The sequence below is a fragment of the Halyomorpha halys genome, unplaced genomic scaffold (genome assembly GCF_000696795.3).
Source record: "Halyomorpha halys isolate HHAL.00 unplaced genomic scaffold, Hhal_1.1 Scaffold989.1, whole genome shotgun sequence".
Classification (NCBI taxonomy): domain Eukaryota; kingdom Metazoa; phylum Arthropoda; class Insecta; order Hemiptera; family Pentatomidae; genus Halyomorpha; species Halyomorpha halys.
The window spans coordinates 12,388-37,403 of NW_027109669.1; the positions used below are offsets into that span (position 1 = coordinate 12,388).

Below are 25,016 nucleotides of genomic sequence, written 5' to 3' on the forward strand. Positions count from 1 at the left end.
TATATATATATATAAGTTAGCTGTATATATAGCCTGTAAATAATAATAGAAACCTTGTACTAGTAGGATTAAGTACCTTTAAGTTTGACAACAACCCTGCCCTTATATATACCAGAGGAGTCTGATAATAAAGTTAGTTATTCAGTAGCTGCGTATCGTTACTCTGCCCAAATCCCTTTTATTTTTAAGTTATATTGTCAGTCTGATTATAAGTGGTGCCAAAACCCGGGACGGATAATTTCGAATTCTGTCACATACGAATACTACCAAGAACCCCGAAGTGAAGATTAGACAGAATCATTTGAAACAAAGGTTAGTAGACACTTAAGAATTATAATGGTGAACCCGGCTGAGGAACTGAAAAAATTAGAGTATCAGTTAGCTCAGTCGACCGTTGAGCGAAAGAAGCTAGAAGCCGAATTGTCAAAAGCGACGGAAAATACGCAGATCGAACTACTGAAGATAAGGACACAAAGTTCATACACGAGGTGATAAGCCAACTTGAACCATTCACAGGGACAGTAGGTGACCTAGAACACTTCATCAAGAGCGGTGATCAAATTAAAGCCTTGATAACCGCGAGGAAGGACACTGGCACACTACTGGAATCCGATGTAAAACTACTGGAGGCCTCGCTGGTGGGTCGTACTTCTCGGCGAGTCTTGAACGCCATACAAGGTGACTCGACCCTTCCCTGGGAAACGCTAAAGACGCGGCTTAAGAAATTGTATGGCGGAGGCAGATGGATTCCAGAAGATGTATTCTACCTATTTAAGGAACGGAGAACCTAAGGCCAATCAGAGCGCGAGTTCGCGTAGAAGCTCCTTCTTCTACATAATAGACTGACCGAGAAGATGGTAGAAAAATGCGGTCCAACAGAGGGGGCTCAAAAAATGGAGTTTCTGAGGGGAATACTGAAGGTTCAGTTGAACCAGTATCTAGATCGACCAGGATCGTTACCCAGGGACCGCGGCTTCATAGACTGTGCCCACGAGCTGGTGGACGCAAGCGAACGTAATGAAGCCCGTTTCGGGAAGCAGGAAGCGGATTGGACTGAAGTTAGGTCACCGAGAAGGCGTCAACGCAGCCCGACCAGGCGGATTAGCCGCGGTAGAAATTTCGAAAAACGACAGAGCAAGGGGCCAGACGATAGGAGGCGGAGATCGGAGAGGCGCTGTTACGAGTGCAACCGCACAGGTCACATTGCGGCGCAATGTAAACTTACAAGGTGCTACGTGTGTGGCAGGCAGGGACACGTTGCAAGAGAGTGCCCGAGGCGCGATCACTGACCGAACAGGAGGGAACCACAGCCAGAGCCGATGGAGGTCAATTACCAGGACTGGAGCGGGAGACGAACCGGAGAGAGGAGTAGAAGACACTACACAAGCGACGAATCTTCGGGAGACGAGAGCGTCCGGTTTGGGGGCAGTTGTCCGGCTGCAACGAGGCATGAGGTAAGCAGGGAGAATCCTTGGAGGGGAGGACCATCGGGAGCGGAGCTGTTGGGGGGGGGGGCGCGCGCGCTCAGATTGAGGACGCGGTAGCGGGCGGGGCAACCAACCGGGGGGAGTAATCACTATTAACAGCGCTAGTACGGAACAAGGGACTAGGTTGCCCGTGGCGAGGTTGGGCGGACCGGTATGAGTATTCTCATCGATACAGGGAGCACGAATTCGGTAATTAGTAGGAGAGCGGCGGACAAATTGGGACTTTGCATGGAACGGAAGAAATACGGGTGTTCAATATCGACGGTTAATGGCAAATGTCGAACGCTGGGGGAGACGGTTCTCGACCTTAAAGAACTTACCGGATACGAGGCCCAAAACGTGATTCACAACATTCCTGAGTTGATGCCGAAATACGACCTGATCGTCGGATGCGACGTATTGAAGCGCGTGGGACTTGCGTTGAAAGTGCGGCAAAAAGATTGGAGATATCGGCTAGGGAAATTACACTATACTATCACGACGGGAGAGAGTAAGGGGCGCATGGAGCTCGGTGCGGTTGACTGTGTTACCGAGTCAGTTGAAGACTTAGTACGGCGGAACAGTGACCTTTTTTATTGCGAGGGCGAGTCGTTGCCGACCACGGGAAAAACGGTACACAGGATAAAACTGAAGGCGGAAATTCCGGTCTACGTGAAAAATAGGCGTTACCCACAAGCTATGAGGGACATTATAGGGGGAGAATTAGACGATTTACTCAAACAGGGTATCATAAAACACAGTAACTCCCCTTTTAATAGTCCTCTGTGGGTGGTCGAAAAGAAGCAGTGCGGTCAGGGAGGCATAGGGAAAAGCTATCGGGTTGTGGTGGATTATAGGAAGCTAAACGAGGCGACTAAAGATGAGCGATACCTCCTCCCCCGAGTCGAGGATATCTTAGACCGCCTCGAGGGGGCGACCATCTTTAGCACCCTGGACTTGAAGAATGGGTATCATCAGGTACGGATGGCCGAGGAGGATATCGCGAAAACGGCCTTTTCATGGGAACGGGGAAACTTCGAGTTCGTCCGCATGCCGTTCGAATTAAAAGGGGCCCCACTCACTTTTCAACGTCTTATGGACGAGATGCAACGGGGCTTGGGCGAATCCTATTCCCAGATTTACATGGACGACCTGATCGTATTCAGCAAAACCCCACTAGAACACGTGGAACACTTCAAACGCGTTTAGTAGAATACGCGAATTCGGTCTAAAACTCTCACGAGAAAAGTCTCAATTTGGGCTACGAGAAATCAGGTTTTTAGGGCACGTAGTTTCAAAGAACGGGGTACAACCAGATCCAGAACGGGATAAAGCCATCCAGGGAGCTCCATTACCCAAGAACGCTCGCGGAATCAGACGGTTTTTGGGTATGGTGAACTACTATCGGAAATTCATACCGGGAATAGCAGAACTCACACAACCACTGACCGATATACTAAGGAAAGGGCGACGATTCCATCTAGGATCGGATCAATTAATACCATTAAGAGGTGCCGGGAGGTCTTGACCTCGTGTCCACTGTTGGCGTTTCCCGACTTTAACAGAACGTTCAAAATCACTACAGACGCGAGAGAGGTTGCTATCGGAGCTGTTCTGTCCCAAAATTTCGAAGCAGGCGAGAAACCGATAGCATATGCCGGACGAAAATTAAACGATGCCGAACAGCGCTATAGTGCAATCGAACGAGAACTTTTAGCGGTGGTATGGGCGGTGGAGTACTTTAGACCGTACGTATATGGACGGCGGTTTGAGCTACTGACAGACCACAAACTTTTAGTACATTTAGCTACGCTCAAAGAATCGTCCGCGCGGGTATAACGATGGAAAGAACGGTTGGCGGTCTACGACTTCAAAACGATTCACAAGAAGGGTGTCGAGAACGCGGTTGCGGATTGGTTGTCTCGAGATTTGGTGGTGAATGCGATTGAAGACGAAGAAACCTCAGCGGAACCGTTCGCACTACGATATCTCCGCGAATGGGCGGAAACCGGACCGGAAATCCCGTTAGTACAAAGCGAACCAGAGGGAAACACAACACCAACGGACAGACCACAGGAACTCCCAGAAATGGACGACATTATTAATAACAAAATACACCAAATCGTTATAAGATCAAAACAGGACCCCGGAATCGAAACCAGGGCGAGTACGTACGAGGGACTCTCGACAATTTATTAGTTCGCACACCCGCAGCAATAGACGAGAACGCGCTAGAAAATATATTCATGGAATTCACCAGCCCGGGGCGGAATTGCTACGTTTATACCGGAAACAGGCTAATCGTAGAGAAATTGAAACGGTTATGGCGACAAGAGAGGATAGGTGTGGGGAATTCGTTGACTATGTGTCTTAAACAGGTGGAAACAATCACGGATCCAGAAGCACAAGTGAGAATCGTCAACGAACACCATTCGGGCAAAACAAATCATCGCGGGGTCGAGGAAACTCTCCGCGCGATTAAGCGGCTATATTTTTGGAAAAATATGGGCAACAATGTACGGGATTGTATAGCGCGATGCAAAGTCTATCAGCAAGCAAAATACGAGCGACAACCACCGGTAGCAGAGCAGGTCGTTACTCCGACCGCAATGGAACCGCTGAGATCGATACAGGTCGTCGTCTATTCTAATGAAGGTCAGTCTTGGTTAACGGCGATCGACCCATTTAGCAAAATTGCAATGGCATACCCGATCGAGGCTAAAACTCCTCGGGCAGTTTGGGAAGGGGTTTTACAATGGTGTGCGTTCTACGGCGTTCCGGATGAAATCGTTTCTGACGGCGGAAGAGAATTCAATAAAAGCATAATACGCGATGAAAGTAAGACATTGGACATCAAATGGCGCTTGAACACGCCACATCACATCAAGGGTAGGGGAGCCGTGGAACGACTACATAATACACTCGGAGAACATTTACGGCTTCTCAAGTTTGGACGCAATCTCGACCCATTCGAGGCTATGCCGCGTGCAATCATAGCCTACAATAATACTATTCATGCGGCGACAGGACTATCACCAGTCGAAATCGTTTTCGGACACCGCCGTCGGGACAGAGGGGACTTCATTACGGTCAACTATAACGACCTCCAAACCGGCATATCGCAAGCAAGGTTGGAGCCCCGAGAGACATGGGCGAAAGTAACGGAAAAATTAATACGAGAGAAGCAAATCAGGGTGGCTAAGGCGAATGTCAGACCCATACTTTATAAAAGGGGACCCATGGCATTGGGAACCGTAGTGTACAGGAAACTACGAACAGCTCGCACTAAAACCGCCGCGCGTTACGAAGGTCCGTACAAAGTCATAACGATCCGGTAGAATAATTTATACACCGTCAGGGAGGTAAAACTACCCATTTCGCTCACGCACGGTACACATTGAAGAACTTCGAGTGCCTCACATAATGCCTCAGAGCGAGCCGGACGGCAGTGCCCAGCCTGGGCCATCTCACAGCTAGAAACATTTTGTTTATAGTTCCTTAATTGTATATATAGGTTAAGTTCTAAGCTAAGTTGTAATGTTTTTTCCTTTTCTTTTCTGTACAGTGATTGCAAGTGATATGTATTTTTTTTTTTTTTTTTTGTGCAAACAGTGTATTAGTTCAATTATCTTGTGTTTATTTTAGTTCCTCCATACGAAGGAACTGGAGGGAGGGAGTTAGCTGTATATATAGCCTGTAAATAATAATAGAAACCTTGTACTAGTAGGATTAAGTACCTTTAAGTTTGACAACAACCCTGTCCTTATATATACCAGAGGAGTCTGATAATAAAGTTAGTCATTCAGTAGCTGCGTATCGTTACTCTGCCCAAATCCCTTTTATTTTTAAGTTATATTGTCAGTCTGATCATAAGTTATATATATATAAATCAATTGTTGTGTGTCCGTCATCGATCTTTTTTTTTTTAATTAAGGGGCCTCTACATGTTGGGCAAGCCGTGGCGAACTCAGACATACGCATACATATATAGTTATTTATTTGTGAAGCTTCTGTTTTGTATACTTTTTTTTATCCCCCTTCCTTGCCATTTATGGCATACGGGGTGCGGGAGATGTGGGGTAGTGTGCTGGGGTTTGCGCATGCCACTGCTCCCAAGGATCACCATTTTTTTTTTGTTTATTCTTTAATTAATTATTCAATTATTAATAAAAGAATGCATTATTATTAATAATTCAATGCATTCGTCTGGGTGCCTCCTGCATTTACCAGGCTGGTCCAGCCCTCCTGGTCTCAGTCTGGGTCAGCTTCCCCATCTTCTGGTGGCTCGCCGATGTTGGGCGGTCTAGTCCTTCCCATCGTGAAATGAGTGGGGCCCACCACCTCCTTCCATCCGTAAATGAACTCCCTGAAGAAGGGATAATTCTCTTCTTCTATCAAACCGGGAAAGTCTGACTCGGCGAGGGCGTAAATCCCGGTCTTTCTCAGAGCCTGGCTCGGTGCCTTCCCTGGCAGAGCAATCTATTATTACGTGTTCTGCTGTTTCAGGAACTCCGCACGTTGGGCACCGGGGGTCGATGTTCTTTCCAAAGCTCTGCAGCTTTCCCCGAAACCCCACGTGTCCTGTTAGGATCAGTGAGACCCAATAGTCTGGGAGGACCCATTTAGCCTTCAATCTAGAAAAGACGGTAGGGAAGAATTTTCTCAAAGTAGCTGGAAAGTTCTAGTTCTGGCTTGCTACCCACCGTCCATTCCACTCCTGTATTGAGTCCTCTCGCAGTATTTTCTTCCATAAGTTTGGAGTCTCGCCGATCCTCTGTCGGAGCTCCTCCGGCAGCGCTTCTAGTCCTTGCCTCTTAACTTCATATTTAAGGACATCCTCCCTGAGGATGATGTCCAGGGGCATCGCTCCGGCCAGAACCTGCACCAACTCATTTGACACCGTTCTGTATGTCTTCGTGACCTTCAGCAGAGCCAGTCTCTGTATGGTGGCCAGTCTTCTCTTCTGTGTCTGCGTGAGGTTTCGGCTCCACGCAGGGGATACGTACCTCAGAATTCCCAAGATCACACCTTTATATATGGTCATCGTTGCAGGGTATCTGAGGCCCCAAAATGCACCCCCTATCCTACTTAATTCATTGAGTGACAGGGTCACCCAGTCCTTTAGATACACCAGGTGAGAAGTGGCATCGAATCTTCTTATCCTCACACCAAGATATGTCACCTCCTCACCCGATCTCACCCCTCTCCTTGGATATCCACGGTGATAGGACGAGCCCTGCCCATGGAGCCTCTTATGAGTATGGCCTGAGTCTTGGCTGCTGCCATACTCAACTTCCTCCTCACGTACCACTCTCCTACGAGACTGGCACACCTCTCCGCTTCTGTCTTTAGTCTGGATCTGCTGTTCCTGGCCACGATGACTGCCAGGTCGTCTACGTAAGCCGTGGCAAGGAACCCCTTGTTCTCTAGTTCCCCCAGCAACTCATCGAATACTAGCTTCCACAGAGCTGGTCCTAGGACCGAACCCTGCGGACATCCTCTTTCGATTTTTCACTCGATCTCGTAGTAGTTACCCCTGATCCTGACACACCTGTTATTGAGGTAACTAACTACCTATGAGGGAGTATAGATTACTGGAGGTGTCGAGCTCTTGCAACCGCTGGAGTACGGGGCCACCAAACGCTGTCGAAGGTGGAAGAGATGTCAAACATTATCAATAAGAGATATTTCTCCGCCCTCTCCTCCACGTCCCTATGCACTCTCAGAAGCGCATCCGTAGTTCCCTTGCCACGGGTCGAGCCGAACTGCCTTGGATGACTTGCAGCACTTAGGATTGTTCTAAGGCTGTGGACGATCATGTGCTCCAGGACCTTACTAGCTACTGGGAGGAGGCATATTGGTCGATAGGATTTAGGTGTTTCCTTATCCTTACCACCTCCCTTGTAGAGCAATCTCAAGTCTGGAATCCTCCACTTGTTTGGAAAGTACGCCTTATCCAGGCACTCATTGAATATATCCAATAGCTCTTCCTCGATGTAAGGGGGACTGTTCTTGAGGATTGCAGCATCTATGCTATCCAGTCCTTGAGCCCTTCCAATCCTTTGTCTGTCCACGGCAAGACGAAGGTCCCACATATCCCATGGTAGACATAGGTCGGTACCTGGTGGGTATAACGTGGTGCGTCTAACCATTCTATCATCTGCACTATCCTGGGACGGATCATCCCTAGGGTATGTATAGTCTATATACATCTTGGCAGCTTCCTCCAAGGTGGTTGCCTGGGCACCTCTCACTCTAATAACCGCCATCACTTGTAACGCCTTGACCTTTCCCAGTCCCACCCTGTAGGGAATACCCCAGGGATTCTTTTCTGATTCCTCTACGATAAATTCGTCCCAGGATTTCTTTTTCTGGCAACACACTCCGTTTCGGTATACCCTATACCTATGCTTAGATTCTTCTCGGAGTGCAGGCCTCGTCTCGTCGTTTCTGCACTCTTGGTACCTACGCCTGGCTCTGTAGTATTCTATTTTTAACTGCGTTAGAGCCGGCGTCCACCATGGGACCGGACGTACTCTCGCCCTTCGGCGTTGGATCTGTTTTGTATACAGATGAAAAATTTTTGATTTGTTACTCCTTAGCATCTATTGTAATTCTTAAGGAGCAACAAAGTGACTAGAATGGTACGTTCTTAGTTGGATTTGATTATCATAATAGATGTGATAACACTGAAAAGAGAATGTATTAAGTATTTTTAAAAAGAATGAGTTTTTGTTAACGTTTTATAATATATTTTTATGTGGAAATATATTATGATCAAAAAGTTAAGACTGACTACTGTTAAAATAAATATCTTTTATTACAATTAATACAGTATTGAGGTTTTCTGTTTAATTTTATCGCTTCTTAGTTCTTAATGTGACTCCCTGCAATAAGACTTTCTAAAAAACCGATATCACAAAAACTAAGATATTTAATGTCTACCTACATCAGAAAGCCATCAAGAAGTGTTGCTTGAAGACAATAAAAATAAAAGAATCTAAGGAATTAACATTAATTTTTGAAAAAAAAATTGTATAACTAATTCGCATCAAATTTGGTAAATATGAAGTTATTCTTACAGAAATACCTGTACCTGCTGAAACAAATTACAGTATACTCCAAAAAATTAGTAATTATCATGGTATTATGCTAAAAACAAAAGCTGAAACTTTTTATGGGTAAGCTTCATAAACATTGATGTTGGAATCTTGATAAAAATTGATTTTTTGAAATCAATTCATTTTCAATGAATTTTGCATTCATTTTCAATGTAATTGTGCTGGTAAGAGAAATTTGGCAGAAATAATGGGATATGTCAGTAGGTTTGACTTTTTTTGGAATAGGTTTGGCTTCTGTTTTCCTTCTCCTCTATCGGTTCTAATACTTCCACTCTTGATTGAGGAGATTAGGGGTTAAGAAACAAAGGGTGTAACTTACACCGGGCCCCTAATTTTGTTCTTTCCCAGAAATATTTCTGAGAATTAAGAAAGATTATATAATAAATTACAATTACTGCTAGAAATTATAAAAATTATGTAATCAAAAGAGAAAGATACAAACACTTGGAGATTTTAAGACAGATATATATTATTATATGACGTAATATACCTTGAAAGTAAGATGACGTCGCATTGTAACATCCCTAATGGCCAAAACTATAAATTAGGATTCTCATTTTGAGTTAGTTGAATTGAACGATCAAAACTAGGATAAAACCCTTGATTTTCAGTTTTCTGCTGTAGTGATTATTGAATCGTCATTTGTATAAGCACCTGACCAAAGTTTTGAATTCAGGCTCTCAATAAAAACGCGGTTTCAAGTCAGTAACTCTTCTAAATATTAAATAAATCAATATAGTTATAATGTGCCAGTAATAAATCACTAACGCAATGTGCGTGTCCTGAACTGTTTGACTTATTTCAAATAAATCTGTCATAGTAATGACTCAATGACAATTGGAAGGATAGTTAGCTACCCAGTCAAAAAATCCGTCATCGATGGGGGTCACTAACGTAGTGATGACTGAGTCCGTTAATACATCCATACAGAATTTATTTCAAATGAATCTGACATAGTAATGTATCTTCGACACGTCGTACGGCCAGGAATTAACGGGATCATAGCACTTTCATAAGCATGTCCCTACATAAGGATATATTACTATTCAAATGTTGTTATTTATGATTCCAGTGACCATAGTTTAAATAGGATTTGCAAATACTTCATAAATGAACACTAAAGGAATATAATCTGTTTGTGACAGGTATATTGCACTCATAATCACCTTAGGGCTCGGGGCCAAAATGGTATTACCTGCAGGCTGCAGCCTACCTGGCCAAGCCCACGATGGGAAAGTATGGGCAGAACGGATACTATCATCTTTATCAGTTCCAATATATTTTATATGTTTAACATTTAAACAGTGGATTGTTATTTGTAGAGTAAGCTTGGAATGGATAGCTAATTCTGGTTTGGTTTTCCTTAAATTAAGATACTCTGTTTGTCCCCAATGGCATTTGTGTGATGTCCATCTATTCCTCAACGAAAATTATCGGAATTCTCATTTTTGGATATTTCCAGGATGATTAAAAATATCTTTTTCTCTGGAATATTTATATATTTAGTGTTATTTTAGGGAAAAATGGTGGATTTAAAATTTATACATTTTTCTTTTTGTTTTGCAAAAGCTATGACTAATTTTATTACAAATAACATTTTATATTGAAAAATATATATTTATAATTCGTAGAGTGTGGTTTATTACATATTAATTTGATGTTTATTGTATTGGAATTTTTTGAAAAGTAATAAATTTATAAAATTTCAAAATTGTTATTCAATGTAAACCTCCCCTTCTCGCAATGAGAGGAAGGACTCAACAATATATTTTTAACGGTCTCAGTAGTCAGTAGTAAGTGGTTTCTGCCATAGCCTACTTTTTATTTTTCCAGTTGCTAATAGGTGCATAAAGCTGGCAGATGAACATAGATATTTTTAAGAAGGGTCTGATTTTTTAGTTAAGAATATGCACTTTCATTTGAATTGTTAAATATTGTCCATTTAGTACATATGAAGAATATTAAAGTTTCATCTACCCATGACAGATTAGCTGAATATACTACAGAAAATACACCCACCTATGAATTTTTTTTTTCAAAGAGATAATTCAACTTCTTCTAACATAATAATTGAGAATTCATTTCTTACCATTGTCATCAATCGTGCAAGGATTGATGACGTCAGTATTACAACGATTCTTTATGCACTTAGCCACGAGAATCGTTGCAAGTTTGGTATCCTGGATGGCTATAGAATTTAAGTTTATCTAATACTACTCCTGCTTCTATAATCTATCCAAAGTCTGGTTCCTTCAAACTAATATTTTTTTTTAGTAAAGCCGATTAATCTTCTTTCCAACCATACCTATTCCAAAATGTCTTCTACTGGCTTTTGCCAAAGACTGTTGAAAGGGTTTTTGCACGAAGTCAAACTAGACATTGTAGATTTATCTTATACTGGTTTGGATGGGGGTGAGGTGATCGTTTTCTTAGTAATCTAGATACTCGTTAAACACGCCAATACACATTAAGATATAATTGATTTTTATTAGGAGTTGAAGTAAAATGATTGAAGCTCTCTTTTGAGCTGAATTTTATTTCTTCAATAAATGAATTGTAACTCATTTCCTATACTCATTTTGTTAATGATTTTATTTTTCGAGCTGTGTATTATTAGTATTCTTTTAATGAAAAAGGCAGACATTTTTATTTTTTACATCGTATTTTTTTTTTCTTTTGAACTTATTTCTCTTGTGATTCATGAAAGGTTAACTGGGAGTACGTCAATGAACGAATCACAGTTTGAAGCGAAACTTCTTGATTATGTGGCAATGTGTGGGGTTGATACCTCTATCCCTTATCTAAAGTAGTTCCACAGAATACAGTTCTGCTTGCAAAGGCATTTTTATCCAGTTTATTCGTGTTGAGTTGACTCGTTGATAGTTCTCTGACTGTACGAAGTTAAACTCTTGCCTTTTCTCAAAACTATTATTAAAAGTGGGCGTAAGGTTATTCTTATGTGTAACTGGTGTAGCCATGTTGAATTAAAGATTGATAATATCCATGGTGTTGGAGGTGGAAGTGATTGTTTAGCTTTCCTGAGGGGTCAATAGGGTAATTTAAAGAAGATTAAGTATTTAGTTGAAGCTATTTTATAATATCCAAGATGTCTCAAATATTACCGATACGCTTCCAAGAACATTTACAGGTATTATTAAATATCTGTTAGCTTCTAATTAATAAAGAGTTTCTGCTAACATTTGCTTATAAATATGAACCCATTTTTTTACTTATTCACCTGTATTTTAATTATTGTCTATTCTTGAATTTGTTTAGATTAAGTTAGATAAGGACACTCATTTTTCCTAAAAACTTCCAAATTTTTCATTTAAGAGATTTACTATTATTCATGTAATAATTATCCTAACTAAGGTATTTTGATAAGGAATCTTGGGAAGTTACCATTTGACTTATTTTGTGGAAGATTTGCACCTAAGTTATCTATTAGAGTTCTATATTGACACACTTGTTTTAGATATATTTTCATAATTAAACATTAGAATTAACTTGTCAAATAGTTCACCATTTTTAGCGCTTGTATGTTTCTCGTTACCTTAAGTTAGTTTTCCAATTTACTGTTTTAACTAATTACTTACATGACGCATAGTGCTGTAACTTTAGTATTTTCTTGGGAGCAAATGACGTTTTAAGATATATTTATAAGTTTTTAAGATTATATTTTAAGTAATTAGTCCTGTTTTATTATATCTGCTATGGATCGATGTGGTTTTAGGTATTCAATTTTATATTTTACAAAGAATTTTTTTTTTATGTAACTTATAACATAAAAAAAAAAAATTACTAGCTCTAGAGCAAGAAAATATTAAGAGTATTTGGGTTCAGTAAGTTTGTGATAACTTTAAGGGTTTTTTTATTGTGCTTCCAATTTTTTTTATTTAGCTTTAAAAAAAGTTCTTTTTCAGTATATAATGGGAAATTATGTTTACTATCACTGTAAAGATGGGTGTATTTTTTATCATACTATAGAACATTATCTCTCTCCACTGATTCTTCATGTTGAAATGTGTTTCCAAAATTATATTATTATATTGCTTTTAGCCAGTACTAGGGTGCTATGTGTGTAATTATTTTATTATACTTAAAAAAAATGGCAATAATAAAATGTTAAACATAATAAAAGAATGATCGTAAATGCCTAGTCAATTAACATTAAATAACCTAGTTTATTGTAATAAGTAAATATCACTTCTGTTAAGTTATATTTTAGTTTGCATTAGTATATCTATTAAGTATGGTAGTAGCTAACTGTCAGGTATAAATTGGTAGTCATATGTAAGTGTAGAAGTATGGATATTAGGAAACAGAAGAAAAAATTAAGTTAATATTTTAAGTAGTACAATATGCATTGTAATACAGCATGGAATAATTTATAAAACTATTATATTGTTTTAAAAATAATTGATGTAATACCTAAATTAAGCTCTATAACTAGAACGACCTCTTTTTTGGTCAGTCAGACTTTAAAGATCAATTTGTTTTATTAACTCTTATCACAAGTTAATTCTGAATTTGAAAAGAAAAAACTTGAGTTTCATTGTGTGTCATGTATCATGTTTGATTATCATATTGTATATCAGTTTATATCTCGGTCTGTCAATGATTACATTGATGCAATATATGCCTGTCCATCATAAATGCATGTATAATTTTAAAACATTGCATGTAGTGTGTCATGTTATTATCTTCTATAATTAATAGTGTTTGACTGTAATATACTGTGCACTTCTCTAATTGTAGTATGATTTGTACCATGTATTTGTGTGGGCACTATGGTTTTGTTAATATGGTTTGTATTATATTTCATTTTTTTTGTTATAATTTTAGTTATGAGTTGTTTAGAATACAACATTAGTCCCTTACTGCAAATGGGCAATAGCTGATTCCTGAGCCCTGATTCATAATAAAGTACAAACTAATACTATTAGTCTTTTCAATTTAACTCAATTCAATTACACTAACTTGTACAATAGTAACTTGTACTTTAGTACTTTTTAACTCCTGCAATATCACTAATAATCCTCCTTACTATGAAAAAAAAAGTATTAGTGTAATTAACACGTTGTTTCTATACTTGTATTTTGAACTAATACTATTAGCTTTCATTATGAAACAGGGCTCTGGTAGTATTTCTGGTTAAAATATCAGCTCATTTTAATATTTCTCTCAATATGTGTTTCATTCCCTTCTGTTCTCGCTTGTCCCTTCACCTATTCTGTTCAGATTTTTGCTTTTGAATTATTATTTTCAATTTTTATCTGTGTTATATTTTATGATTGATTTATGTTGTGAATAATTGATTTTTGGTTTATTGTTATATAGTAATATAATATTAGGTTTTGATGTTATTGGTATAACGCCTTTGTAATTAATAGTCTGTGATCTAATAACCCATATATTAAAAAGATGATTTAAAATTTATTGCTCACAATTATTTTTGGTTTTTAACTTCAGTATTTACTTTTAGTTAGTTATATTAAGAGGAATTTTTTTCTCATTTTAACAAAGTGAGAAAAATTTATTTCTATCAGCATGTTGGTTGTTTCCATAAGTTGATAAATTTTCTTATTTATATCAAACAGTACTTACAGTTAAACCTATATTGATGAATTAATTGAGAATAGAGATTGTAAATTCGATTCTATTAACTGAACTGATTTTGAACAATTCACACCTCTTGGTTAATCAAATATTTTGGATGCTTCTTCAATTCATTATTTTTACCTTATGTATTTGATTGTATCAAAAAAAATCTTTTTCGAACCCTATTGATTTTTGGAGAAACAATTTTTTTTAAAAAAAATTAAACAAAAGTTGAAATCAATACCTAATTTAATATTAAAAAATGTTTGATTAAATTTTAATAATTGAAATAAAATACTACAGATATTTGCCGACTATTTTTCAATCCTCATAACGGTTCTCCTCAATTGCACATCAGGAAAATAAAAACTCCTACATGAGTCAAGTCAAATCAAGGCTTTAATTGTGCTCACAGAATACTTACTCCTTTTTTTTAGGGCCATGTTCACTTATTTGTTAGCTTAAAGAACAAGAGCAGAATGGCCATGACTATATTACTTTACTGATTCAATAAGTTATGTGTTACTCATTCAATACAGTCGTAAATTGTTACTTTATCAAACTAATTAACTGCCTAATAATCATTTTAGGACCTCTAGAAATTAGTTTCCATATAAGTGTGAACTTATTTATATTGTACTTTATCTCAATTTATAAAAAAAAATTGTCTTTTTTTGATAACGGTTGTGGTTTATGACCCATCATACTACTTGCTGAATAATTAAGATATAATGCTCTTTAATTATTTATACAATAAAGATAAGCTATACAAAAAAGAAATGTGTTGAAAGTTAATTTTTAAAATTATTTACAGATTTATGTTTCATGAGCTAAATTTCATGCATCAGACTCCTATATTTTAAGTTAAACATTAAACAATTTCATCAATGATTATTTACTAAGTGATTTACTTATATTTTTATTTACAAAAGATCATATTAAATTATCATAATACTTATGTATATATATATATAATTATCAAAAAGATCAAATTATTCTCCTTTGAGCATATTTAATGTTAACATGATTTTTGGGGTTGTAAATAAATTTCAATGCATTCACTATTTCCACGAATGGTTATCATTATCATTATTGATGATAGAGATTAGGAAAAGTCATAATTTACGCCATGAAAGAAGTTTACATTACAATTGGAAATGTCTAAATATGGTCAGTTTTCACAATAGGATTGTTCAGTAACCACTTGTGAACAAATAGAACCTTAAAAAATTGCCCTAGGATCTTTTTGGGCCTTTCTGCTGTTTTTGCGAGAACGGCATGTAAAAATAAATTTTTACATATTCACTATTTCTGCGATTAGTTATCATTATTGAAATTTTTATTGATAGGGACAAGGAAAAATCATAATTTAAGCTATGAAACAATTTTACTCAACAATTACAATTAAATATTATAATGCCATTTTTCTCTATAATATTGTCTAGCAATTCCTTATAAACAAATAGAATTTGTATATTTTGTAAGATTTAGAGCAGTTCTTCTCAACTTTTTTTTGGCAGCAGAACCCTTTTTGTAGAAGTGGGAAAATTGCGGAACAACTACACTAACATTTGATTCTAATAAAGTGAAGATAACACTGTACATTGTGTGATATGGTTTTAGGAATCCAAATTATTTTTATCAAAATATTTGGATTATTTGAAAATTTAACTTCTTAATTCTTAAATTATTTCATGAAACTCCTGGAAGAGGCTTACAGAACTCTGGTTCAGAACCTCTGATTTAGAGTTCAGTGATATAGATTTTTTTTTATTATAATTAATACTGTAAAACTATTTTATTTCCCATCAATATTGCATAATTTTTGTTAATTTATGGATACAGAATGAGTTTGGATAAATTAAATAAAACAAATAGCAAAAATCTCTAAAAAATGTGGGATCCAGAAGTACCCCGTCCCCTGTTATTAGTATAATTTTTCCACCTGGCTTAGAAGTGTCACGAAATATAGTTATCTTTAAATGATCTCTGCTAACTTCATTTTATTTATTTATTTTTTATTATGTCATTTTTATTAATTCTTAAATTTATTTTTCAGCTTTCCAGTGTAGGAATTAATCCAACTAGTGTAGGCTTTAACACATTAACAATGGAATCTGATAAGTTCATTTGTGTTAGAGAAAAAGTTGGAGAAACTTCTCAAGTTGTGATAATAGATTTAAATGATACTGCTAATCCAATAAGAAGACCTATTTCAGCAGATTCAGCTATCATGAACCCTGCTAGTAAAGTAATAGCGCTGAAGGGAAAAGCTGGTCCTGATGGAACAACCAGTGAGTTTAGTTAATAAGAAATTATCCAGACTGCATATCAATATAATTATACTTTTATTTATAAGTGCATTTTTTTTACCTATTGCTGATAATAATTTATTGATAACATGGTTTTTATATATATTTTTCAAATTAATTATTTGCTGTAATCGTTTGTTTCTCTAACAAAGTACATTTTAAAGCTCTGTAGGAACAGTGGTATAATCTAAGGTTGGTTTAGACCCTCCCTGAAATTGGGAAATACTGATGCTTATTAACTTATTCTTATCTGTGAAGGAAAATTATATAAATCTATTTATCCATTATTTCATAAATCAGATCCTGTATTTTGCAGTTGGCTAGGTTGGACCCCTTTCTTCCCCCTAAATGAAATACTGGCTGCACTGCTGTTAGAATGTAGTTTTATTTATATTGCATTATTTATTATAGAATTAATTACTATAATGAAAATAGTTTTTCAAAACCCCCCTTGATATTGGTGGGGTTAACCTTTAATTGGAGAGGAGAGAATTTCAAACATTCTTAGAAAGATGGGGTTTCTGGAACCCCAATTGTTTTTATTTATTTTAATTATAACTTTAATACTATTTACAGTCTAATGGATATTATAGGTGTTCAGGAAAATTAAAATATATATTTATTATGAAAAAAATGTGTTTAAAAAAGTATAAGACATTCACAATTTCAATGTTTGGTATATACATAGATAAAAAAAATTATGCATCTGTTTTTAAGCCAATACATTCAACTTATAAGTTAAAATAACAAAAAAAATTATCTCCAAAATTGAAAAAGATGACTTATCAATATATCAAGTATTCCTTGCAAAACCATCCCAATAGAATCAGATAATACTTATCGCACAAATGTTTGAACTGAACTAACTTATGATCTTAAAGATTGACTCATATTAGAAAAGGTCCAGAAAGAATGGGTTGTCTTGAGCTCAAAGTCCACAGGTATGAACTTTCATTGCTACATGTGGTTTGTAACACCCCAACTCTCCAGTTAAAGGTTAATTATGTTGTATATAATAACAAGGGATTAAGGGACTCAATGAGTGAGTTATTAGGTGCTGGTTTAGGGAAGTGACGGCCGTTTGGGTTGGTGCATAGGTTCCAGAGTACTAGTTCAGAAAATTGTGGGTTCGATTCCCACCTGGGGAAGTTAATATTTATTTCTTGGCAGTCCCTATAAAAGGGATCATGATTAGTTTGTTGGTTAGTACACAGTGGCAACTCTGGTAGCTACTAGGGGTTGGAAAAGAGAACAACTAGTCCGACTCACCAGAGTAGTTTCTCCCACCAGATACCAATAGGGTTTGACCCAAGCTGTGGCAGAACATTTATTTTCTTTAACCCTTTCAGTGCCAAGAATTGTTGCAACCTCTTGAGTTCTATTAATTTCTACTGACAAGTGCAAAGTGCAATTCATTACATCATACAAATCAACCTTCAACCAACCACTGAGTAGCAAGATTCACGAGTCATTACTACATAATTAGAATTCCTGAAGACACGGTTTGGTATGAGCAAGCAGTAATACCATTTTCAAGGTGTTTGCTTTCTGAGAGTCATTTGTATGCCACTACTATTTTAGGATTTACATGTTCAGACAGGCTTCCTAGTGATAAAAGGCCTAAGTTCCAGGCTTAATTAAGTCTTTGACTGTGAGGGCTCTCCTGGAAAACAACGTAAAAGCACAATTATTATTATATATTTATTCTTTTCTTTTAATTTAAATAAGCATAATAGAAAGTAATATTTAGCCAAATAAATACCTTTTTTTTTAAACCACGATGACACATTGTCATCACCCATTTATGCCACTGAATCTATGTATCCTATCACCTGATACATGAATGTTTTGCGGGTTTTTTTAAACTGAATTACTGAATGAGGACTCTTGAAAGTTCCCACCACTTCAAACAAAAGCTAGATAAGCGACTTCCCTTGACAACAAATTGTCGTCATACATGCTTCTAAGCCACCACTGCTTAACAACACTGTCATCAATCGTGGTCAAAGTGTTGATGATGCTTCAATTACAATTTTGATAGAAAGCAAAAGATCCCTATTAAATTAATCGTGTAAATGATTATTATCCTAAAATTATTATCATTCATTGGATTATTTTGAATATTGAAAAATAACTTACCTTTTTGTACATTTTCTATCAATACATAGGAATTCCCATTTATAATTTTTTTTTTTAAAGAATATCTTGGACATTCAATCTTAGTGACTATACTGTTTCAGTATAATTTTTAACTGAATTTAATTACTGTATAACACGTGGAAAAATGAAATATCTACAATGGCAAAGGCAGGCAGTATATGTATATAAAGAGGGTAAAATACTAAATTATAACATTCTGATTTTTTTTTTGCAAATATCCTTTCATTTGTTCACATAATTGCTAATATAATCTTGGCAAGACCCAATCAAGACTGCCATTGTTCTTAGTTACTTGCCTTCTTCCTGGCTTGGCAGAGATTCTATTCTAAACCTTTTAATATATTTTTTTGAACCTTCTAACTTCTAGAGTACAATCTATTTTAAACAGAAAATTCCTACTAGTAGATATTTAGGGTAAATAGGGTTGCTGCTCATTAAAAGGTCAAAAAGACACATTATCCTTGTTTGACATTATGACTCTTAAAACAATATTTGTTCAATTTAGGTTGTTATACAGCTTTCTTTAATTCTATGATTTTTATTTTTTCCACATTGTTTAATTTTTCACCCAGATCGTAAGTTTAAAGAACAACTAACAATGTTTTGAAATATATTTGATTATGTTTGATGTTGTAGCTCAGAAAACACTGCAGATATTTAATATTGAAATGAGAAGTAAGATGAAAGCACATACCATGACTGATGAAGTAGTTTTTTGGAAATGGATTTCTCTTAATACACTTGCTTTAGTTACTGAAACATCTGTTTATCATTGGAGCATGGAAGGTTAGTAATTTTATTATTAAATATTAATTTATTAGTTTATATAGTAAGAGCATTATCTCAGCCTGGTAAAAAAAAAAAAAATTAGCTTTATTGCTTGGATAAAAACCAATCCTTTGTATAATTCAACTCCCATTTCGAAGAAAATTTTCTTGGTAAAAATAAAACTACTAATAAGAAATCAATATCCAAATTTAATAAACATATTTCTAAAAGAAACAAACATACATAATTAGGTACTAAATATATAATTATAATCATAGTATTTTAAGATAAAACTTTGAAATTAGAATATGTATTCGCAAGTTAAAATATTAAAATTGATTTTTAAATTTTTTAAATAAAATGGCCAATGATTTGGTGTTGAATAAAAAAAATATTTTTAATTTGTACATTTCTGTGAGATGATTTTTTTTTTTTAAATAATTTTTCTAATAGTAGAATGGATAAAATTGATAAATATTTCCTGTTAGTAATTCCATGTACGTATTTGATAATTACCTTTCTACTTTTATGTTTTTGCGGTTATTCTCGAATCTTAGTTGTAAGTGCCATTTACATCAGCTTTTCTTCTATTTCTTGTTGTTTCTCAACTCTCATTTTAAAACATACGATTTGTCTGGAATGCATGTGTATGTATCTCTAATCCTTTAATCAATACATTTTTTATTGCCTTTTCTCTCCCCCAAATGTGTGACTTATCACTTATCATTGATATAGACTAAATTAAGTCTTCCATCATGAAAGTAGAAACAAACATAAACTATGAACTGATTTATAAGCCACCTTTTTGATTGAACTCAAATTTTCCTAGATTTAGTCTGAATATAATTGAGTTTGAGTTAAAGTCAATCTTGTGTATTAGTGGACTTATGCCTTTTACCTTCCTTTTTTTTTTTTTTTAAGAGCTTTGTATTGGAAAAAACAACAAATATTCCAAAACCTCATTTTTTCTTAAACATTAAAATTTGCTTTTTAACACAGAAAATAAATGTATAATTTTTTTTTTAATGAGCAATTATCAATTAAATAAATGCAAAATATTACTGATATTTATATAGTAATTTATTTGGCAAATTTTCTTAAATATATTAATTATGTACTTAACTCCTAGGCGACTCGCAACCAGTGAAAATGTTTGATAGACATTCTAGTCTGAATGGTTGTCAAATTATTAACTACAGAACAGATCCTAAGCAAACCTGGCTTTTACTTATCGGAATCTCTGCTCAGGTAAATTACTTGTTCTATATTGCTTTGTTTTTTTAAGGATTATAAGGATATTTTTGTTTTTTTTGTTTGTTTATCTTATTTATTTTATGAAAAAAATTAAGCTCTCAAGCCTTTAGCAAAACTTTTATCCTTCCAATCTTTCTTCTAATAGATTTATACTTATTATTAAGTTGTGTTGGAATGCAAATTAGAAAAATACTGGACCTATTCTCTATATCTACATTAACTGGAGAACCATTGATCACCAAATCATGTAACCAAGGTTCTCAGATTTTAATGTGAATTGGTTTGGTACATATTAAGTGAATAAAAAAATAAGAATAAAACATCTAATTTCACTCACATCTAACTAGTGATTTCAAAATTATGGTCACTTAAAGTTTTAAGTGATTTGAACTTTAAGTGAAAAGTTTTAAGTGAAAAGAATTTGAGTTAAAAACCAGCTTGTATGTTCTTGAGTTTTTCTTTTTTAAATAAAAAAATATTGAGCTAAAGGCTACAAAATCTTTCTATTTGTTTTGGGTTTTATGGAGAATCTGGTGATATTTTTTGAATTAGCATATTAATTTTTTATCATGGATAAAATCATTCTTAAGTATAAAAATAAGTATTCTTTTGAAGTTTTGATGCATCTATTCAAGTTTTGCTTGGAAGAACATTTCACTTAAAATGCTTAATGATCTGAAACATATAAAAAGATTGGGAGTTTAACTTATATTTAGCTTTTTAATAATTGTTTCAATAGATGTTGGTTTTAAATAACTTCTATAATATTAACTTAATGCAGTTGTATCTATACCATAATATATTTTTTATTTTAGCTAAATCGTGTAGTTGGGGCTATGCAATTATATTCAGTAGAGCGCAAATGCTCACAGCCCATTGAAGGACATGCTGCATCATTTGCTCAGTTTAAAATGGAGGGAAACCCTGATGTATCAACTTTGTTTTGCTTTGCTGTTCGTACACTTCAAGGAGGAAAGGTTCTTGTTTTTTTTATTATTTAAAGCTTAATATTGAAAAATTGTATTACATATAAGTATTGCTGTGAATTACTTGTAATTTGGATTACATTCTTGAATGCTTCTACAGTATTTTACCATGATAGTTGGCAAGAAAAAAAAAAATTATCAGTATTTTATTATTATGTTATTGAAATATGTTTTATATTTATTTTTAAAGCTTCATATAATTGAGGTTGGACAGCCTCCTACAGGAAACCAACCATTCTCAAAAAAAGCAGTGGATGTATTTTTTCCAGTAGAAGCCCAAAATGATTTTCCAGTTGCAATGCAGGTTTGAATCTTTTGTAATTTCTTTGTTTTGTTATATTTCTATTAATCAGTAAAGATATTCTATTAAACAGATAATATATACATTTTATATAATAAACTTATGTCATTTCATTTATCTATATTTATTTGTTTAGTATTATGTCTTTTTGATGCAGTAGATGGCATATTTAACAAAAAGCTTTATATATTACTTTGAACTGATTATTTTATTTATACTCCCTCATTTATAGAAGAGTGGGTTAGCTCAGTGAATATGACACTGCTTCTCTCTTCCTGTGGCCAAAGTTTGAGGCCGGCTGTGATACATAATTATTTACTCTGTAATATCAACAAAGGATCGACCTTGGGGTCCGGGAAACCTTGGGCATACCCAACCTATTAAAAGTGCCTTCCCTTTGACTGAGAGAAAAACCTGGCATTTGAGCTTGAGTTCTGGTCAAAGCATCTCCTTGCACCCCTGTTGGACTAGAAACAGTACTTGCTTACAAAATACTTAACTAATGACCCTTCATGGGTTGTAGTGGTACAGGTTTCAGACCTCCCTGACATAATAAATATAAATTATACAATATTTTTTTTAATATATATTTCTGCATGCAGTCGTGTGGATGAGTCATTATTATTTTTTTTAATCAGTTAACCTATTTATAATTTTATTCAATTAATTTAGCCATAATTCTGGTGTTCTAAGATTTTTCTGAAGAGTATGTTCATAGCTGAGAATAGCAGAATTTATCCTGAAATATTTTAGAAGTAATTTTCTGTTAAAAGTCAAGGTTGAGTTGATGTAGGAATTATGTATAGCTGATCACCATGTACCCACTTACGTATTCTTTTTGCCAACATAAATGAGGTTAACATGTTAATTTATCTTAGACCGGGTGCGGTCAAAAAAACTCAAATAGTAAATGATTATACTATTTTTATTGAGCCAACGTTTCGCCCCACGTTGCAGAGCTTCGTCATGGCTAAAAAACTCTACACAAGCGCCTCACAGATAAATTCCAACAACGTATTTCCCTTCTGAAATGCAGATCTCATTCAGTTTTCCCAAAATCCATTGATAATTCGTTTAACCAGTTTTTGATACCCTCTTTCCTACGTTCCAAATATTGTCATTCTTTATTAATTTTTAAAAAAGCTCTTTTAAATCTTAAAATTAGGGAAATCAATCAACAAATTGAATCCCTAAACTATAAAATTTCTAATCTGTCACAAGCGCTTCCGTTATTGGTGAAAATAACATGGCTCTCCTCAACAACAGTTTCCAAAAAATCTGTTTATCTATCAAATTACATAAAAAACATACTCTAATTTCCAACTTAGATAATATTTACCCATTGTCTTGAAATAATAAAATCTACCCTAAAGGTAGTGAAGAATGGATCCATAATATATCTTCCACCACTATTCCCCCCAATGTCGTCAATATTTTAAGTTTAGCCCCTAATTTCTCTACACCTCCTTCAAATGTTTCTCACCTTATACCTTCCCTCATTACCGATTTTGAATTTATTTATCGAGACGATCTTTTTAGTATTTCTGAAGAAGACAGGGAGCTTTCTTGTAAGCACTTTTGTAACATTATTTCCAATCACCTTCAACACCCCCCACTCCGTTCTTCCATTCTTTCTCCCTTATTTTTCAAAGACCTTTCTTACACTCCTTCCTTTATCAAATCTAACGACCCCCTTCGCCCCATCATTTCTAATATCAACTTTATCTTAACTTTCTTTGATGCTGAAAGCCTTTTTACTAACATCCCCATTGACAAAGCCCTTCATATCGTTGAGAAGAACTGGACTATAATTCGACCTCATATCACGCTTAACCTTACCTCATTTCTTTCTGCTTTGGAACTTTGCTGTAATTCTGGTTACCTGACTTTTCAAGATAAAGTTTACCACCAAATTAGCGGACTTGCGATGGGGAACTGCCTTGCTCCAGATATCTCTAATATTGTTCTTAATGACCTTCTCGACTCTATAATACCTCTCTTCTCACAAGACATAATTTTCATTAAAAAGTACGTGGACGATCTCTTCCTTGTCCTTAATCCTGACAGAATCCCCAAGATCCTATCAGGCTTTAACTCCTACCATTCTCGTCTTTGGTTTACTGTTGAAGGGGAAATTGACCATTCCCTCCCTTTTCATGACCTACTTATTATCAGAAATTCCGATGGCTCCCTATCCACTAATTGGTATACCAAAACCTCTTCTGGTTCCAAATTCTGGTAGACTCCTCAACTATTTCTCTCAACACCCTTATCACCAAATTATTAATGTTGCTAAGAACCTTATCCACCGATCCTTTTCTCTTTCTGACCCTCAATACCACCAGACCAACATACAACGTATTAAACAGATCCTATTTAACAACAATTTTCCTCAGAAAATTACTAACAAACTACTCGATTCTTACATTAACCGTGTTACTCCAATCCCTCCTGTCCTCAACTCTTCACAACCCACTCCACCACTTTTTCAGTACAGGCCCCTTCCATATATCCCCATTCTTTCTGATAAAATTCAAAAACCCTTAAGATCCACAAATCCCACCCTACGTCTTGGCTTGAAGTCCCACAACAAATTTTCCTACCTTTTTTCCAAATTGAAAGGTCCTATTCCTTTCTTACACCGTTCCAATGTGGTTTACCGGATACCCTGTTAAACCCCATGCTGCAATTCCTTTTATATTGGTGAAACTAAAAACCAACTTAAGAACCGCATTTCCCAGCACAAAACTTCCATCAACTCCTGTAATCCACTCAAAACAGGTATGACTTCTGTCTCATCATTTGATTTTATTCTTTTCCTTTTTCATCTATTAATTTGTACTTTCTTTAATATTTCTTCTCTTATTTTATCTCTTATCTGTCTGTTACTATTACCCATTTCATTTACTGTTTACAACCTTTAATTTTTCTTATTATATTTTACTTTTCATTGTATACCCCTGTTATTTTCCACTTCCACTGATTTTTCTTTTCTTTTTTTTTTTGTAACTATGTCAAGTGTTTGTATCTTTTTTAGCCCTGATGAA

At 35.5% G+C, this 25,016-nt stretch overlaps 1 protein-coding gene across 1 annotated transcript in view; it reads left to right on the forward strand.

The window, feature by feature from the left end:
* The first annotated feature begins 11,345 nt into the window (after positions 1 to 11,345).
* Chc (clathrin heavy chain) overlaps positions 11,346 to 25,016 on the forward strand; it is a 63,907-nt gene continuing 50,236 nt past the window's right edge. The window contains exons 1-6 of the mRNA XM_014431604.2: positions 11,346 to 11,735; positions 16,248 to 16,482; positions 19,297 to 19,446; positions 20,558 to 20,676; positions 21,498 to 21,659; positions 21,859 to 21,972. Of these exons, the coding sequence (XP_014287090.1) occupies positions 11,694 to 11,735; positions 16,248 to 16,482; positions 19,297 to 19,446; positions 20,558 to 20,676; positions 21,498 to 21,659; positions 21,859 to 21,972 (822 nt within the window). The 5' untranslated portion in view covers positions 11,346 to 11,693. The remainder of the gene's footprint in view (positions 11,736 to 16,247; positions 16,483 to 19,296; positions 19,447 to 20,557; positions 20,677 to 21,497; positions 21,660 to 21,858; positions 21,973 to 25,016) is intronic.